Raw genomic sequence first — 15,170 nt, forward strand, 5'->3', positions numbered from 1 at the left:
TTGTTGTAGTGATTCTTAATATGAATGTTTTTGTGTTAATTTGTTTTCATATGGACTTCCGGGCTACCGTAGATTCTAGTAGGGATTCCATGATTCACTTTCACAAATATTCTGTTCACATTTTTGATTTTTGGGTCACAAATTTGTATATTTTGTATATTTAAAAAATAGAAAAAATCCAAGATATTCTGAAAAACCTTTTAATATGCTAATAAGAAAGAAACTATGATGAAAAACATTCTTAAGTTTGGTGTTTAATAAAACAATAAATCCTTCATACATTTAGCACAGCATGTATTTGACGCTTTAAATGTAAACATAGTGGCGATGCAACAATTCACTATCCCACAATTCGGTTCAATAGTGTAAACGGTTTGATTTTCGATCCAGAATTGTGGCATCCATGGTTTAATATCAACATTTCTGTACAGATTGCATTAAAGAAGGCATTATTCTGCTTGATTTTGTCTTTGAAGTCTGTTTTTGCAATAATCCACAGAAGACAAAGAAACACAAACTCACTCATAGACTGTAAAATCAATAACTTTGAATCTGAAATCTAATTTAGCAGAAAGCCCCTTCTGACCCACTTTAATATTAGGTGTGATCCACTGACTGAATACGTGTGTGCACAAAAGCAGTAAAAAATTAGATTAGTGTGGCCAAGCAAAGCTAAAATGTGTTTGCTGGTGATTGATTGGACATTTCTGTCAGCTGACCTCTGCTCTCGGGTCAAAGTCAGGGTCATACGTCACCCCGTAGTCCATGGCGTTGTGTTTTCTGTGTGGAAAAAAAACACATCATCACTTGACAACAGCAAGGAAATGCAACCGCTGTAACACAACTCACCTGGTGTGGCATTTATTCCTGCACAAAGCAAGAACACAAACAGCAACTCCGGCTAAAAGCAGCAGGAGCCCGATGGCGATGCCGGCATACACAGAATCTAAACAAAGGAAGGTTTTGAAATGATAATTAAAATCAGCTGACGGTTAAATAAAGCTGGATCAAGAGGAGAGGTGAGTTTTGTGGTTACCCAGCTGTGTGTCTTCTGTTGTTGGTGGAGAGGCGGTGACGGACGGTTTCTCCTTCACATGGCAGCGGTTTCCTGTCCACCCTGGCTGACACCTGCAGGGAAACATGTTACCATCTCAGCACATGTGTATTCATTCACAACTGAATTTTTTAAAAATAAATGTTTGAAGGTATATTCACACCGATCCTGGCGAGTATATAAATAGACGTACTTTTAGCGTCCAGAATGCTCGCATTTGTGCATCGCTACGTAAGTTTTTAAGTCCCGCCTCTGCATTCAAAATGGGTTTTCATTGATGATCCACCAGAAATTCACCATGCTAAACGTTTTGAGACTAAATCGTGAAAAAACGCTGAACTGTGACCAATCAGAAACTGAAATTTGGCAGTGACGTGTGGGTAGGAGATCATCATGGAGGAGGAATGATTAATTGTGGGTATATGACACCAAGTCTCATCCAGACATTAAAAGAAAAAAGAAAAACATCTCCTAATTTTATTTTGTCCCCTTCGGGTTCATACGAGACAGAGAATGTTCAAGCTCAGCCACAGAGACACAGAAACACCCCGGAAGAGGCTGTCATCCAGACACAGCCCCCTGTATCGGGGAAATCTTTTAACAATAATCTTATAAACCCAAACGTGGAGACATGATTACCATTCTAAGTGAGATATCCACAGACAGTGTTCCTTATAGCGATCATCTGAAAAGAATTAGCTGGTTGCTCCTCCCACATGCGGCGTCAAGCTCAGACAAGGACACAGTTTTTGACGAGTAGCGACTTTGTAGCGTGACGAAAGAGGGGCAGGGAACGCGAATTTGTTGCATAAATTTTATGCTTGACAGAAGTTCTCAAATAAATATTTTAAAAATTAAGAAAAAACACAAGTTTTTAAGCATGTTATGTATGATAGGTACAAACAAAATCGACTTTGTATTGAAATATTTCTCTTCATATTGAAGGAATCTGTGTTTAGAAAAACTAAAAATGTCCAGTTGTTACTTCCTCTCAAGGCGAAGGAGTTTCTCTTGTGATAATCAGTCAACATCTGGTCAACGTCGGCGTGATTTCCCTCTAATATGCTGCTCTGAGCAAAGCCAGATTGTGTCACTTTCGTTCAGAGTGGTCAGCGTTCATATTGTGAGGCGGCAGTAAGCTGTTCCTGGCTCGCCTCCCGGGGGGATTCTGCCCAGCACAGAGGAGACGTGAATGGAGGAGGTTCTGCTGCTGCTGCTGTCAGAGCTGGAACCGTTTCAGGAGCTCCATAGCACGGCGAGCAGTGAACGCCAGGGCAAAGTCCTGTTGCATAATGAGAGGAGGCAGTGGTGGCGACGCCGCATTAAGGGAATGTTGGACAGGGACGGAAATGAAATATGAGGAGGCTGATGGGGTGAGAGAGCCAGGATTTGTGTAACATAAAGCAGTTATATATATATATATATATGATTCATTTTTATCATTAAATAGGGAAAAATGTGTTTCTAAGAGTAGAAATAATGCTTTTTGGTTTTTTTCTTCTTACTAGCTTAAGCTGGACTGACAGCAGCTGACAGGCTAAGCTGTGGCACAGAAACTCAAGGCAAAAACAATAAAAAAAAAATCTGCCAACATGTCAGGTACAGTTTCTAATTCAAAGGTTACAACCCGACACCCGAGTTGCAGGTATAAATATAAAAATATATTTCTCCAACCAGCTTTCCAAGAGGTATTTTGATCACGATTATGCAATTTTCTTGCCAAAATAAAAAAAAAAAAACTTGTTGTTTTCTTGGACATAGTTTCAGCTTTATTTCATTAGAAATTCACCTCTGAGTTGTGGGCGGGACCGTTAGGGTGGAATAACCCCGCCTCCTTCCCCCTCCTCATTACTGAGAGCTTGTGGCCCACCCGGTGCATTTTCTACTTCTTTTCAAAAGACATTTTTTGTCTGCTCCTGATTCATAATGATTTAAATTAAGAAATACTCAAAAAATGCAATTTTGAACTTAATTTTCTTTATATATGTCCTCCATTTTTAGAAAAATGCCACAAAAAAAAGCTAAAATACCAAAAAATAGTATAATAATAGGAGTGAGTTTCAATCGGTACATTAACAATGTATTTAGATATTTTATTTAGAATAAATTCCTATTGTTGTATTATTAGTTCTACAATAAAATCTCTTACAGACATGCCAGAAGACTAATAATATAAAAAAGAATAAATAAATGGAGATCATAGAGTCTGGGTACATTTTAAAAGCTAAAATGTATTCTGTTAACAGACTATTTCTATGTGATTGATTCAAGGACCATGTTTGAATATTGACTATAAGAATCAGAGATCTCGGGATGTTTTCTGATAAAGGACGGGACAACCATCCTGTTTAATCCGGAGGGGATAAATGGTTCAGAGAGCGTGTCGTTTTCAAGGAAAAAGGCCAAGACGGATTGGATCTCCGTGTCTGAATTCTCACAAAGAGAGATAAAGTGTGACAAGTAGAGTGAGAAGAGCGAGTGTGATCGCCATCTCTCACCCCTGACGATCCTCAAGTACAGACTAAATATCTATTTTGAATCAGAGTAAGAGAACCGAGGAGTTTTTTTTCTGTGCTCATTTCGTTTTGTCTTGTTTGAAAGTGATATTTAATTATAGATATACAACTGTAATTTGTATTTCTGCTGTTTTTCTGGAGAACACTTTGAATTCGATTATGTAGAGATTGTTCAAAACAAAAAAAACCCGACAGGTTTCATGTTAGCGTCTGTGTGGATGACAAACTTACCGACAATGAGGCCCACGATTCTCTGCAACACACAAACCACGACCCAGACAAAAGTTTGCCGGGCATTCTGGGAATAAAGAAAGGAAAGTTAGCCATCAGTGAACGCTTAATCCAAACTATTTGTACAGTAACTATTTTTAAAAAAAATGTGTGTGCAAAAAGCTGCTCAACTTTAGATAAAACATAGATCATCTATTGAGTCAGTTAAACTTCAAACTTTACAAATAAAATCAAACAAAGCAAAAATGATCCACTTGTTAGAGAAGTGCATCATATTTGAAGAATTGTCTTTAAACAACAAAATCTGTTAATGAGGTAAGAAAAAAGTCTTACCAAGAATATGTTTTTAATATAATAAAATTCTAGTCACGGAGACAACATGTATCCAAACTGTAAAGTCAGTTGGTCCGGACTGAATCGGCTTTATTTGGTCTGGATCGAGTCCTGAACCTTTCGTTTTTGCCATTTTGCCATTCATGTTTACAAATAATTTCTTGTTAGTGTCTCATCTAGTATAGAATAAATTTGAATGCATCAGTTTCATATTCCTGCAGGATATTAATATACATGTTACACGTCTTGCACTCTAAATATACACACGTCAGAGAACGTATTTCCTTCTCTACAGTACGTCTCCTGTCACTCGCTTTAGTCTATGTTAGCGGCGTATCCTGGTTGCTCGAAACACTGATACTGTGTCACATCCTTGGTTTGGTGGCTGTGGCTTGGCAGCGATCGCACCCCGAGTGGAGAGTTTAATGGACGGAGTTTTGGAAACCTGCACTACCCTGGGAGGTGTGATTTGAAGACTAAACAGCCAGACTTCAACATGTCAGGAGAGCCTGTGTTCACTGCAGGCTGGAAATGAGCAGAGATGAGTGGAGGTTGGCAGCAGCTAAATCAGAACTGACGGACATCTCCAGAGCATTTTGAGGCAGAGGAGACAGAGATAACAGATGCATTCTACTCCTTTAGAGAAATATTTTTGAAAAACTACGTTAATCCTGGAGCAATTTATGGAAATGTGATTAAAATGCAATCCTGTCAGGAAATTATGAAAGTAGTAGATGTGTAAGTAGAGATATGTTACCATAGCAGCTGGATTCATCCGAATGGAACGGAAGACAGTCGGCAAAGCCATCACAGCGCTTAAAAAGTGGGATACAACCAGGGGAGCTTTCACACACCAGTTCTCCCGGCTCGCACTTCAGCAGCGCTGGTAAAAAAGATAATGAAACACAAAGAAAGCGTGACTGCTAAATCTAACATTAACATAAAATCAAAGGGGCTTAAAGGTATCAGAATGTGTTTTAGTTCCCTGCCAAAATATGACTCATCAGAATTCTGGTTATTTATGGAGACGCTGGCAATTTTATACCTGGTTTCAATTAAGAACACAGAGAATGCTGACTAAAATGAGCACAAATATAGTTTGGTTGTAAAATGAATAATAAGCTTTAAAGCTTCAAAAGCTCTGAAACACGAATGTAATAAAGAGCTCCAAGTCAGACAGGAATGTGGCTCTGGAGTAAAACTGGAGGAAATTGGAACAAGATGTTAGAAATGGAAACTGAATTAACCATCAAACTAATCGGCAAACTCATTCCTGGATAAACTCTGGAGAAACTTTTTAATATGCTTTTGTTATTATTGTTCCTAGTTCTTAAAGGATGTGTTATTTAGTTTCAGAAAATGTTATTGGTAAACTGGGAAGAAGTTGCCAGGTAGAGCTCCTCACGTCTGTCTGGGGGAGCGCCCTGTAACACGGTAGAGAAACTCATTTCAGCCGCTGTAAATGCTTGTTTTGGGCTTCTGTGTGAAAGGTAATAGTCTAGTGCAGGGATAGGCAACTCCAGGCCTCGAGGGTCGCCGTGTCTGCATGATTTCCAGATATTCAAGCCCTACTCGTGACTGATAACCTGGCTCAGGTGTGTCCAGCCAATTAGAAACACGTCAAAGTTGGGTATGTTGTAAAACATGGAGGAATGCATCACTCAAGGCCTGGAGTTGGCTATTCCTGGTCTAGTGTCAGGTAGCAGGAATGAGAATTAGCTTCTCCAAGTCATGGGCTGCAGTTTTTAACCCTGAGAAGGTGGTTTGCCCTCTCTGGCTTAAGTATTTTGGGTTTTTGTTCACAAGGAGGATAGTGTGAGATTGAAAGGAATGAATCGTCTAGTTTGTTGAAAGATTTGTTGAAATACTCTAATTTATTGGAAAATTACCCTAAAATAAACATTTTATTTCAGTTAATTACCTTTAGTTTTATGTATCTGAATCACAACTTTTTATCATCAGTATTTATTAAAATATCGTCGTCTAAACTCCTCTACTTACGGCAGAGATACTCATCCTCTCCGTTAGGACAATCCAGGACGCCATCACAGCGCAGGATGGAGGGGATGCAGAGATCGTTTGAGCACTGGTAATGCCCAGCGGGGCAGTCGTCCTGAGGAGGAAGAGTTCCAGGTACCACCGTGGGGCAACGCTCTTCATCAGAGTGATCCATACAGTCGGGTTCTCCGTCACACCGCCAGCTCTCGGAGATGCACTGAAAAGAGTACGTGCACTGGAACTGATCCTCAGCGCAGGTCAGAGGATGTGGAGTAACTGGACCTACAGATGCAAACGGATAAAAGCCGGATGATCATTTATGAGGAAGCTTCAGAAATATTTTAGCTTCAGTTCTTCCTCTTTGGAAGTTCAGATTGAAGGAAAGGAAGCAATTGCTTTTCTTCCCCATTACCCTCCAAATCTGTTTCTCCACATTGACCCGCAAGGAATTTATTTAGACCTACGGGGCAACAGGCTCCATTAACTCACTACATCTGTTCCCAGGGGGCCATGGTGTTTGGAAATGGAAAGGATCAGAATTGTTGTCAGGAGGATTGGAAGAAAAGGAACAAAAAATGTGATTTTTTTTTTTCCCCCTTTACCTGCAACCATACACTCTGGAGTGTACGAGATGTCATCCAGGGCGATGTCTGTCCACATGTCCCCTCCCACCTCCGCCTGAAAGGTCACTCTGAAAGACGCCGTGTTGGACAGGATGACATTAGCATATTTCCACTGGTTGCCATGGTTTCCGGTGGCTGCCCACATCAGCAAAGGAGTTCCGCTGGGTCCTGCAGTGTAGACCTGGAGAGATCATGTTAAAAATGGATTCTTAGGTAAATAGTTGTTATTGTAGATAACAATTTATAGGATTTACAGAGGAAAAATTGAAAGTTACTGTAATGCTGTTTAGATTCATATATTGTGATTTATTTAAGTTTCTTAAAAAACACATAAAGGGATAGACTTAAATAAGCATTTGCTTCACAATCCCCTTTTCAAACGTCTATTTATTTAATTCAGTTTGTGACTTTTCCAAAAAAAAGTGATTACGTTGACTTTTTATTTTTTAAAGTCTTTTTTTGTAATGTTTTACATGTTTGAAATATGACTCCTGCACTCTAGAACACAGGTAAGCCCTGCTTCTTTAAGGCAGGAAAGGTGGTGCAGGTGATGGGCACTTGTTCCACCTCCTCACTGGGACTTGAACCAGCCGCCCTCCAAATAAACACTTACAAGGAAGAAACGTTTTCCTTAAAAAAAAAAGACAAAACCAACAAATGTGTAACTTCTGAAACTCGAAATAGAAAATTCGAGTATCCAGCACAAACTTCTTTCTGAGATGAACTGAATTTACATTTGTTATCTGTAATCTATATGATTTTATTTAAAAAAAATAATATGACAAAACAAGAAATAAATTAATTATTATTGGATAGTGAAGCAGCTAAAACATTCCATACAGCAAGAATTGAAAGTTCTACTAGAAAACTATGAGAAAATCTATTATTTTTGCTAAAAATTAACATAAAAGCAAAAATTATTATTATCCTCATGAATAAAACAGCTTAAAAACTAAATTTTGTATAATGTAATTTAACCCTTTAACACCTGAGGTGTCGTCGTTGAAGTTTAAATACAAAATCTGTAACTTTTTAGCCATTAACACAATTAATGTAATTCCAACAGTCTGATAACAACATTGATTTTGTTAATTAATGACTCAAATAAGATAAACACTGGAGCTCTGGTGTTAAAGGGTTAATCTGTAATTTATTTGTGTTTTTAACATGTAATTCTGGCATTTTTCTGATGCTGGAGGACATGTATAAACAAAATTAAGCTTAAAATTGTGTTTCTGAGATTTTTTTTAAATTAAATTTGTTTATAAGTTTATATGTTTTTTTATATTTTTTTATTTGAAGTACCTAAATATAAATGAATGGAGTTAATTTTATTTATGTGCTTTGATTGATACATTTCATGAGACAAAACATGCATTTTTTTAACATAAAATTTGAATAAATCCTTTAAACTGAAAATATAAATAGCAACAATAAATTAACTTTACTAGGATTTTGCTGAGTAACAAAAAAGGGGAGAGATAATTGAGTCTTGGTGACCTTAAGTGTTCCCATCTTGTCAGATCCATGCATGAAGAACCAGAAGCGGACATGGCACACGCCGATACTGGCAGGAAACGGATTTCTTGTTGTCACCTTGGCAACGTCCCCCTCTCTTTGGGGGGCTGAGTGTATGTACAAGAAACTCCCTCCACCCCCTACAGAAACAGAAAAAAAAGCAGCATGTGGCACATTAGTGCAACATCTTTACTTATTGGAAAGATTGATGATGAACAAAAGTAATCCACAGCGCTGGCATCCAATTTCAGCTTCAGAGCAGGAAAGAAATCCAATAACTTTCCTCTGTTGCTTCCAGTACAGACGGAATTTGGCTGCAGAGAAATGTTCAAACCTGCAGCCAAAAGCTGCAGAGCGTCTTCAATTTGTCCGAACGAGAAAACATCTCTGCAAAGCCAAAAGGGAGTCTTCCACGTGAGTTAAGGGGGGATCACCAGATTCTTTGACTCACTGACTCTACAGCCAGTTTGTGCTGCAGAATCATTAGACTGTTGCATTGAATCTGGTTTATTGATTAACTCTGTTGTAAGATCATAAGCCCTGTCCTCGACTGAACGACCGAATTTATCTCTTCGATCGACCCATCAGAGGTTAAAGCACTGACTTAGGAACTATTAAAGTAACATCTCACATGAGGAGAGTTCTGAAAAAACGACTTTTCTCCAAAGTGTGTATCTGAATGCTTGTGAATCCAACAAAAATGATTTTGTTTGGCCAATAATTAACATTTTCTGACTCAGACTGACATTCATCAGTATGTTTTATTAACCCCACTTTCACACGGAGCGCCTGTTTCCCAGCTGTCAAGCTGCAACTACAAAGGCACTGAGCTGTCAGTGAGCTGGAACCTGAAGCTGTTTCTTCTTAACGCTGAGAGATTATCTGGTTGACACTTTTATTAATATTTTAATAAAAAAACACGAGAGCACAAACAAGTAATCTGCACATTAAACCACACAGCCAAAGTAAATGTGTTGATAGATGCAATAAAGGGAAACGTCCACTAAAACTACTAATGTTTTATTGCTGGTAATATTTAGTGAATTGTTCTGGTTCTGCAGCAGTGCAATTACATGACTCATGATATTGGTAAAAATCATCTCTAATAACTCAAAATATATATTAGAACACACATTTTTTAGGAAAATATATCCCTATTTACTTTCTATCTTGAACACAATCATAATAAACAACTGGTGTCTTATTTTGTGCAACATATAATAAACACTTTTGTGCAGGATTGCTAAAATCAGTAATACTACGTCTTTGACAAACATTGATTCCAATTGAATTGGAATATTCTGTAATAATGTAAACATGAACAGCAGATTGATGTAAACAACAAAACAAAAATGAACATTGCTGCAAACGACACCCAGTCTGGCAACATCGCCCCCTATCTCCCTCCAGAGGAACGTCTCACCAAAGGATGACGAATATAACGTTTAACAGACTCTTCAAAGGAAAATAAAAAATTAATACTTAGTGAAAACCCATTGAGAATCAATTGCAGGACTAAATGTCACGATATATTGCAAAATCGATATTTTGGCACACAACTAGTAATTATGAGACAGAATAAAACCAAAGTAAACAAGTTAAATAATCAGATTTAGTGTTCAAGTGTAAAATCCACAATTTATTTGTGATGGAAAAAACGAAAAATATTAATATATTAATATATTATATATTATTTATAATATAACATTATAATATAATAATAAATAATAATATAATATTATAAAAAAAGTCTTCAAATATTACAAAAACCTTGCCACTTTAACAGAAATAAATGACTTTGATCGTCTTTTTTTTCTCCATTTGTCAATTTTTTTTTATTTTTTGTCTCTAAGAATATTTTTCTACAGTCTCCAGTCAAAACCTTACAAAGCACTTTATTTTATGTAAAAAAAAAACCAAAAAAAAACCAAAACACTTGAACATGTAAATTTTTTCTATGATATTACTTTAAATAGTTGGCATTTTAATGCTGTAAGAATTGAACAAATAATTTCACACTGAGGAAACTAAAGGGTTTAATGGTTTGCCCAGAGAGACTTCTACTAATTGGTATCTTTAAGCTAACGAATCATTTGTCTTCCAACGGCTAATTAGTAAAATGCAACTGGAAGGATAATAAAAAAGTAAGACAATTATCTGCTTGATGCAGTAGTTGACAGTATTTTTATTTTTTTTCTTGATGCAAATGTATTTATTTTCTTGAAATGACAAATCCTTCGACATAAATATACTTTAAAAAAACCAAACCTGCACTGTGATCACTTTGAGGTCCAGCTCCTGGAGTTTCCGTCCTCCGACCGATCCTCCAATCAAAATCATCCTCAGCATCTTGAAAGAGCTGACACCTCTCCTCCCACTCCTCTTCCTCCATGTTGAAATCACAAGCACCGGGTGAGTCGTGGATGTGACCTAAAAGGGAGGAAAATGTACATTAAGATGCAAAAGTACTTTATTAATTGATAATTAATAATTGTTTTCTTACCACAGTTCATTTCATCGGATTGATCGGAGCAGTCGGGCTTGTTGTCGCACGCCATGTGGGACTCGATGCAATGGCCGCTTTGACAGACGAAGTCTGTGACTGTAGGACAACTTCCTGGTATTCCAGCTCCTAAAAATATGAGCACATCTAAGACTTTATGTGAGATTAAAGGAGTTTTTTTTCCAATAAGCTTTCCTTTTACGATTTTTGACAGAAAATAATATATAAATAATGTCTTGTTTCTGTCTCCATCTGTAACCGTGTTTACTGCATGTTTTTGTGATTGTGAAGGAAATCGTCTCAGCAGAACAGAGACTCTTTGTACATGTTTATCCCAAAGCCAGGTTCTGTTTAATTTGTTGCATCTGCGGCGGACGTGAACATGAAACATCCTCTGTCTGACAATGTCATCCTGCAGAAAAGCTGTCTCTGCCTTCAGGTCTGCGAGCGGATCTGAAGGGAGAATTCGCTCTGAGTTTTTTAGTGACAGAATCCATTTCCTGCCCCGAACTATCAGATGGAACAACCAGGAAATCATTTCACAGAATAATCATCTTTACCTGGGAAGATCATTATTTGATAGAAGGAGAATGGAGGAAAGCAAGACAGAGACGTCTGCATTTTATGTTTTTAAGCTAAATCCAAGCTAAACTTTTCATCTATTTTTAATTATCTGTTGGAATTAATATGTTGGTTCTTTAAAATAAAAGGATTGGGATAGTTGTAGTGCCATAATGATGCATAATTGTGACAAAATCTTAAATAAATCCTTTAGTTCGCCTATTTTTTTCACACATTTTTACAACATTTTGACCTTGTTTTTGCTGTTTTTGAAAATATCTTTTAAAATGATATCTTATGCACTTCACAACTTTGTAATAAAACATAAAAACAGTTAGATCTCAATGTTTGCAGTAGATATGTGACCAAATTTACAACTTCAAAGTGAATTTTTCTTGCAGAGTTTCAGAGTTTTTATAACCCGCAGCAGCAATCACTGACTGCAAAGACCAAATTGTTTATAATACGATAAAAATAATGAAAAAAAAAAGCGTAAAATGTCCCTAAAAGACCTCAAAAGCAGTGAAACACTCATCCTAACTTTTATACACATAAAAATGTATATGGATTAGTTTCAAAATGTAATATGTTGATCCCAGGATGAAGCTGTAACAATTATTATATCATAGGATATCAACATATAAGGAATGTGGGCGTGGTTAGCTAATAGCCTCTGTTGCTAAGGAAATCCAAAAATTTACTTTTGCCGATTCTTATGAAACTAACGTCAATCTGTTCGGCGACCTCAGGCGAACAAAACATTAAATGGTTGCTATGGCGATAAAACAAACAGAAAAGCCACCATTTTGAAAAAAAGTGTTTTTTCCATCAATTTTGCACATACATCTCAGACCAGACATCAGGGTGATGCGTAAAGCTGGGCGGGGAGGGCGGCAGGTAGCGGCTTTAATTATGTGATTACTTTAAATTACTAAAGCAAACTGTAAAGCAGTAAAAACCTTTTAAAAAAGCATTAAACTAAGGGTTAAATGCATTTTAAAAAAGTGACAACCAAAGTGCCGCAATTATACATTAATTTAGACAATTAATAGATTATAAATCAATAGCAATAGAAACATTGTACACATTTTAACTCGGGCTGCACGGTGGCGCAAGTGGTTAGCGCTCTCGCCTCACAGCGAGAAGGCCCCGGTTCGACTCCCGGCTGGGACCTTTCTGTGTGGACTTTGCATGTTCTCCCCGTGCATGCGTGGGTTTTCACCGGGGACTCCAGCTTCCTCCCACCGTCCAAAAACATGCTTCATAGGTTCATTGGTGACTCTAAATTGCCCCTAGGTGTGGATGTGAGAGTGAATGTGTGTGTGATTGAGGCCCCGCGACGGACTGGCGACCTGTCCAGGGTGTACCCCGCCTTCGCCCTTCAGTAGCCGGGATAGGCTCCGGCACCCCCGCGACCCCGAACGGGATGACGCGGTCAAGAAAATGGATGGATGGATGGATGGACATTTTAACTCATATTTTGTTTTAATTATTTAGAGTTATTTTAGAAATCAAATTAAATAAGAAAAATAGGGGGAAAAAAAGCTTTTCATTAATTTAGATTAAAATGAAAGATATATGAAAAGCAGTCAATGATGATTTTACCAGGTGGGGAGATTCCAATGCAACATCCATCTTTTCTATTCTATTTATTATTTTATTTAAGCACACATGTGACCTACTTGGTGCACAGTCAATGAACTCCAGGTCATCGAGAGCGGCTCCTCCGCTCACGTCTCTGGACCGGATGCCCTCGAATATCACCTCAAAGTTCCTCAGCTTCCTCAGAGGGACCTCAACGTGGTTCCACTCGTTCCCCTGATGTCCCGTTTTGTTCCACACCTCCGTTAAGTCATTTTCTGTCTGCAGAGACAAAAAAAAAAAAAAAAAGCAACCATGTGTTTTTACTTAACATACTTGGAAGTGCATTCGACGCTGCAGCAGAAATGAGCTTTTTAACATCTCCATTCATGTCAACAAAATGCAGCTTCAACGAACGTCGATGGAAACTGAGTTCTGGATGAAATGCTCCTGGGAAAGGTTGAATTCCACAAGAGAGGAGTCATTAAACTCTCATTAGCATAACATGCTAGTAATAAGTTCCCTGCCCGGAGAGCTGCTTTTCAGACGGCTCTTTTTGAGTTATGGTAATGGATATCTCTCGTGCAACATATGGAACATATTAGAAGACAAACCCCGGTGTATTCCTCTCGAGATCCACTTTGCCTTTCCCGTGGTATTTTCCAGGCACTTAATCATGTCTAATAAAGTTTAAAAGCAGCGAATTCAGATCTGAAAGGAGCTTTGTGGACTTTTTACCCAATGAGCCAGCAATGTGACCTGATATATTTAATTATCACTTCATTGTCACCACATTTATCCTGGAGATGGCTAAAGAGGATAACAGGAATAAGATCCATACTCCAATGAAAATGGTGTTTTTATCATTTTTTTTCTAATGATGAGGACATATTTAAAGAAAATTAAACTTGAAATTACATTTCTGAGTATTTCTCTATTTAAATCACTGTGAATCAGACAAAAAAAATGCAGTTGAGCAGGGCACAAGCAGAAATGTGGCTCAAAAATGTTTTTTGTGCTTGGATTATATTTTTTTTCTAATTTTATGTTTCAATAGGGACCCAATTTTACCATCCGTCCTGGAACAGCAGATGAAAAATAGCACTCGAGCTAACTCTGGTGCATTGGCAGCAACGCCTTTTAATGTGCAATGTCCCTGTCAAATAAATAAACAAATGAAATGAACTACACGTCTGGGTAGCAGCAATATTGCTCACTATTTTGCTGCACCAGCAATGCTAGCTTGGAGATGTGAGGGGCTATAAACTAGCAGTGTAAACAGAGAGCTCTCAGCAACAACCACCAATTCAGAGAATAAGATAAATTGTCCCTGTAATTTGAGGAAAACAAATTCTGTGTTTAAAAAAAGTAAATAAATAATAAATTGCCTTAGATCTGTCTGCAACCTTCAACAGTAAATGAGCTGTTCTGGTTTGTTTTTCCTGACCAAACCCAGTTGGATCATCAAAGTAGAAAAACACTAAACTGCCTTATATTTATGTCAATATTACAATTAGTATTTTTATTAATAATATGTAGCTTTAAATGGACAAAACATTGAAATGTAAAGGGAAAACAGTATTTTCTTTTACAAACTATACCACTGATTTTTACATTTAATAAAGGATGTTCAACATTGGATCATCTTGAGCACATGTGGTCTAATAAAAAACATTCAAAAATGACATTTTCTATCAGTGTCTGCTTAGTCGTCATCCTTTCCCCTACTTACTGCTGCTGTTAAACTAAATAGTAACATAACTTCATTGTTTCATGAGCCAATAAAAATATATAAAGTTTAAGTACAAATGAATCTATATTTTTTGCACTTCCCTTCTTAAAACTGATGGATTTTTCTCTCTTTTGTTCTCATTTTAGTGGCATAAATGAATAAATAGCATTTTTTTCTTAAAAGAAAAATACAATTAAAAACTAAAAAATCCTTCTTCTTTAAAGTTCTCCACTTCTGTATAATTAATGTATTAATTCTTCTGGCAAAATTCGACATACATAAATGTAAATGTTATAATAAAACACCATACTTACTTAAAGATGTACATTTTTATATAAATCTACAAACAAAAGGCTCTCAAAACTATTGAAATATGTAATGTTCTGCAAATATTTAATTAATTGACTCTTCTGGCTATTTAACATTGTTTCTGTGTTGTACATCATATACTGCATTAATTATTTCTCATGTTGTATACTTGCATTTTGTTCAATAAAGCTTGAAAAAAAAAGTTCTCCAC

General features: G+C 37.1%; 1 protein-coding gene across 1 annotated transcript in view; it reads right to left on the reverse strand.

Annotated features, from left to right (window-relative positions):
* malrd1 (MAM and LDL receptor class A domain containing 1) overlaps nucleotides 1-15,170 on the reverse strand; it is a 55,351-nt gene that overhangs the window by 1,333 nt on the left and 38,848 nt on the right. The window contains exons 21-31 of the mRNA XM_036217416.1: nucleotides 13,020-13,200; nucleotides 10,777-10,905; nucleotides 10,542-10,703; nucleotides 8,256-8,413; nucleotides 6,735-6,936; nucleotides 6,136-6,414; nucleotides 4,892-5,017; nucleotides 3,802-3,868; nucleotides 1,037-1,128; nucleotides 850-946; nucleotides 720-780 (exon numbers count right to left, since the gene is read on the reverse strand). Coding sequence (XP_036073309.1) covers nucleotides 720-780; nucleotides 850-946; nucleotides 1,037-1,128; nucleotides 3,802-3,868; nucleotides 4,892-5,017; nucleotides 6,136-6,414; nucleotides 6,735-6,936; nucleotides 8,256-8,413; nucleotides 10,542-10,703; nucleotides 10,777-10,905; nucleotides 13,020-13,200 — 1,554 coding nt within the window. The remainder of the gene's footprint in view (nucleotides 1-719; nucleotides 781-849; nucleotides 947-1,036; nucleotides 1,129-3,801; nucleotides 3,869-4,891; nucleotides 5,018-6,135; nucleotides 6,415-6,734; nucleotides 6,937-8,255; nucleotides 8,414-10,541; nucleotides 10,704-10,776; nucleotides 10,906-13,019; nucleotides 13,201-15,170) is intronic.

The sequence above is a fragment of the Oryzias melastigma genome, linkage group LG20 (genome assembly GCF_002922805.2).
Source record: "Oryzias melastigma strain HK-1 linkage group LG20, ASM292280v2, whole genome shotgun sequence".
Classification (NCBI taxonomy): Eukaryota; Metazoa; Chordata; class Actinopteri; order Beloniformes; family Adrianichthyidae; genus Oryzias; species Oryzias melastigma.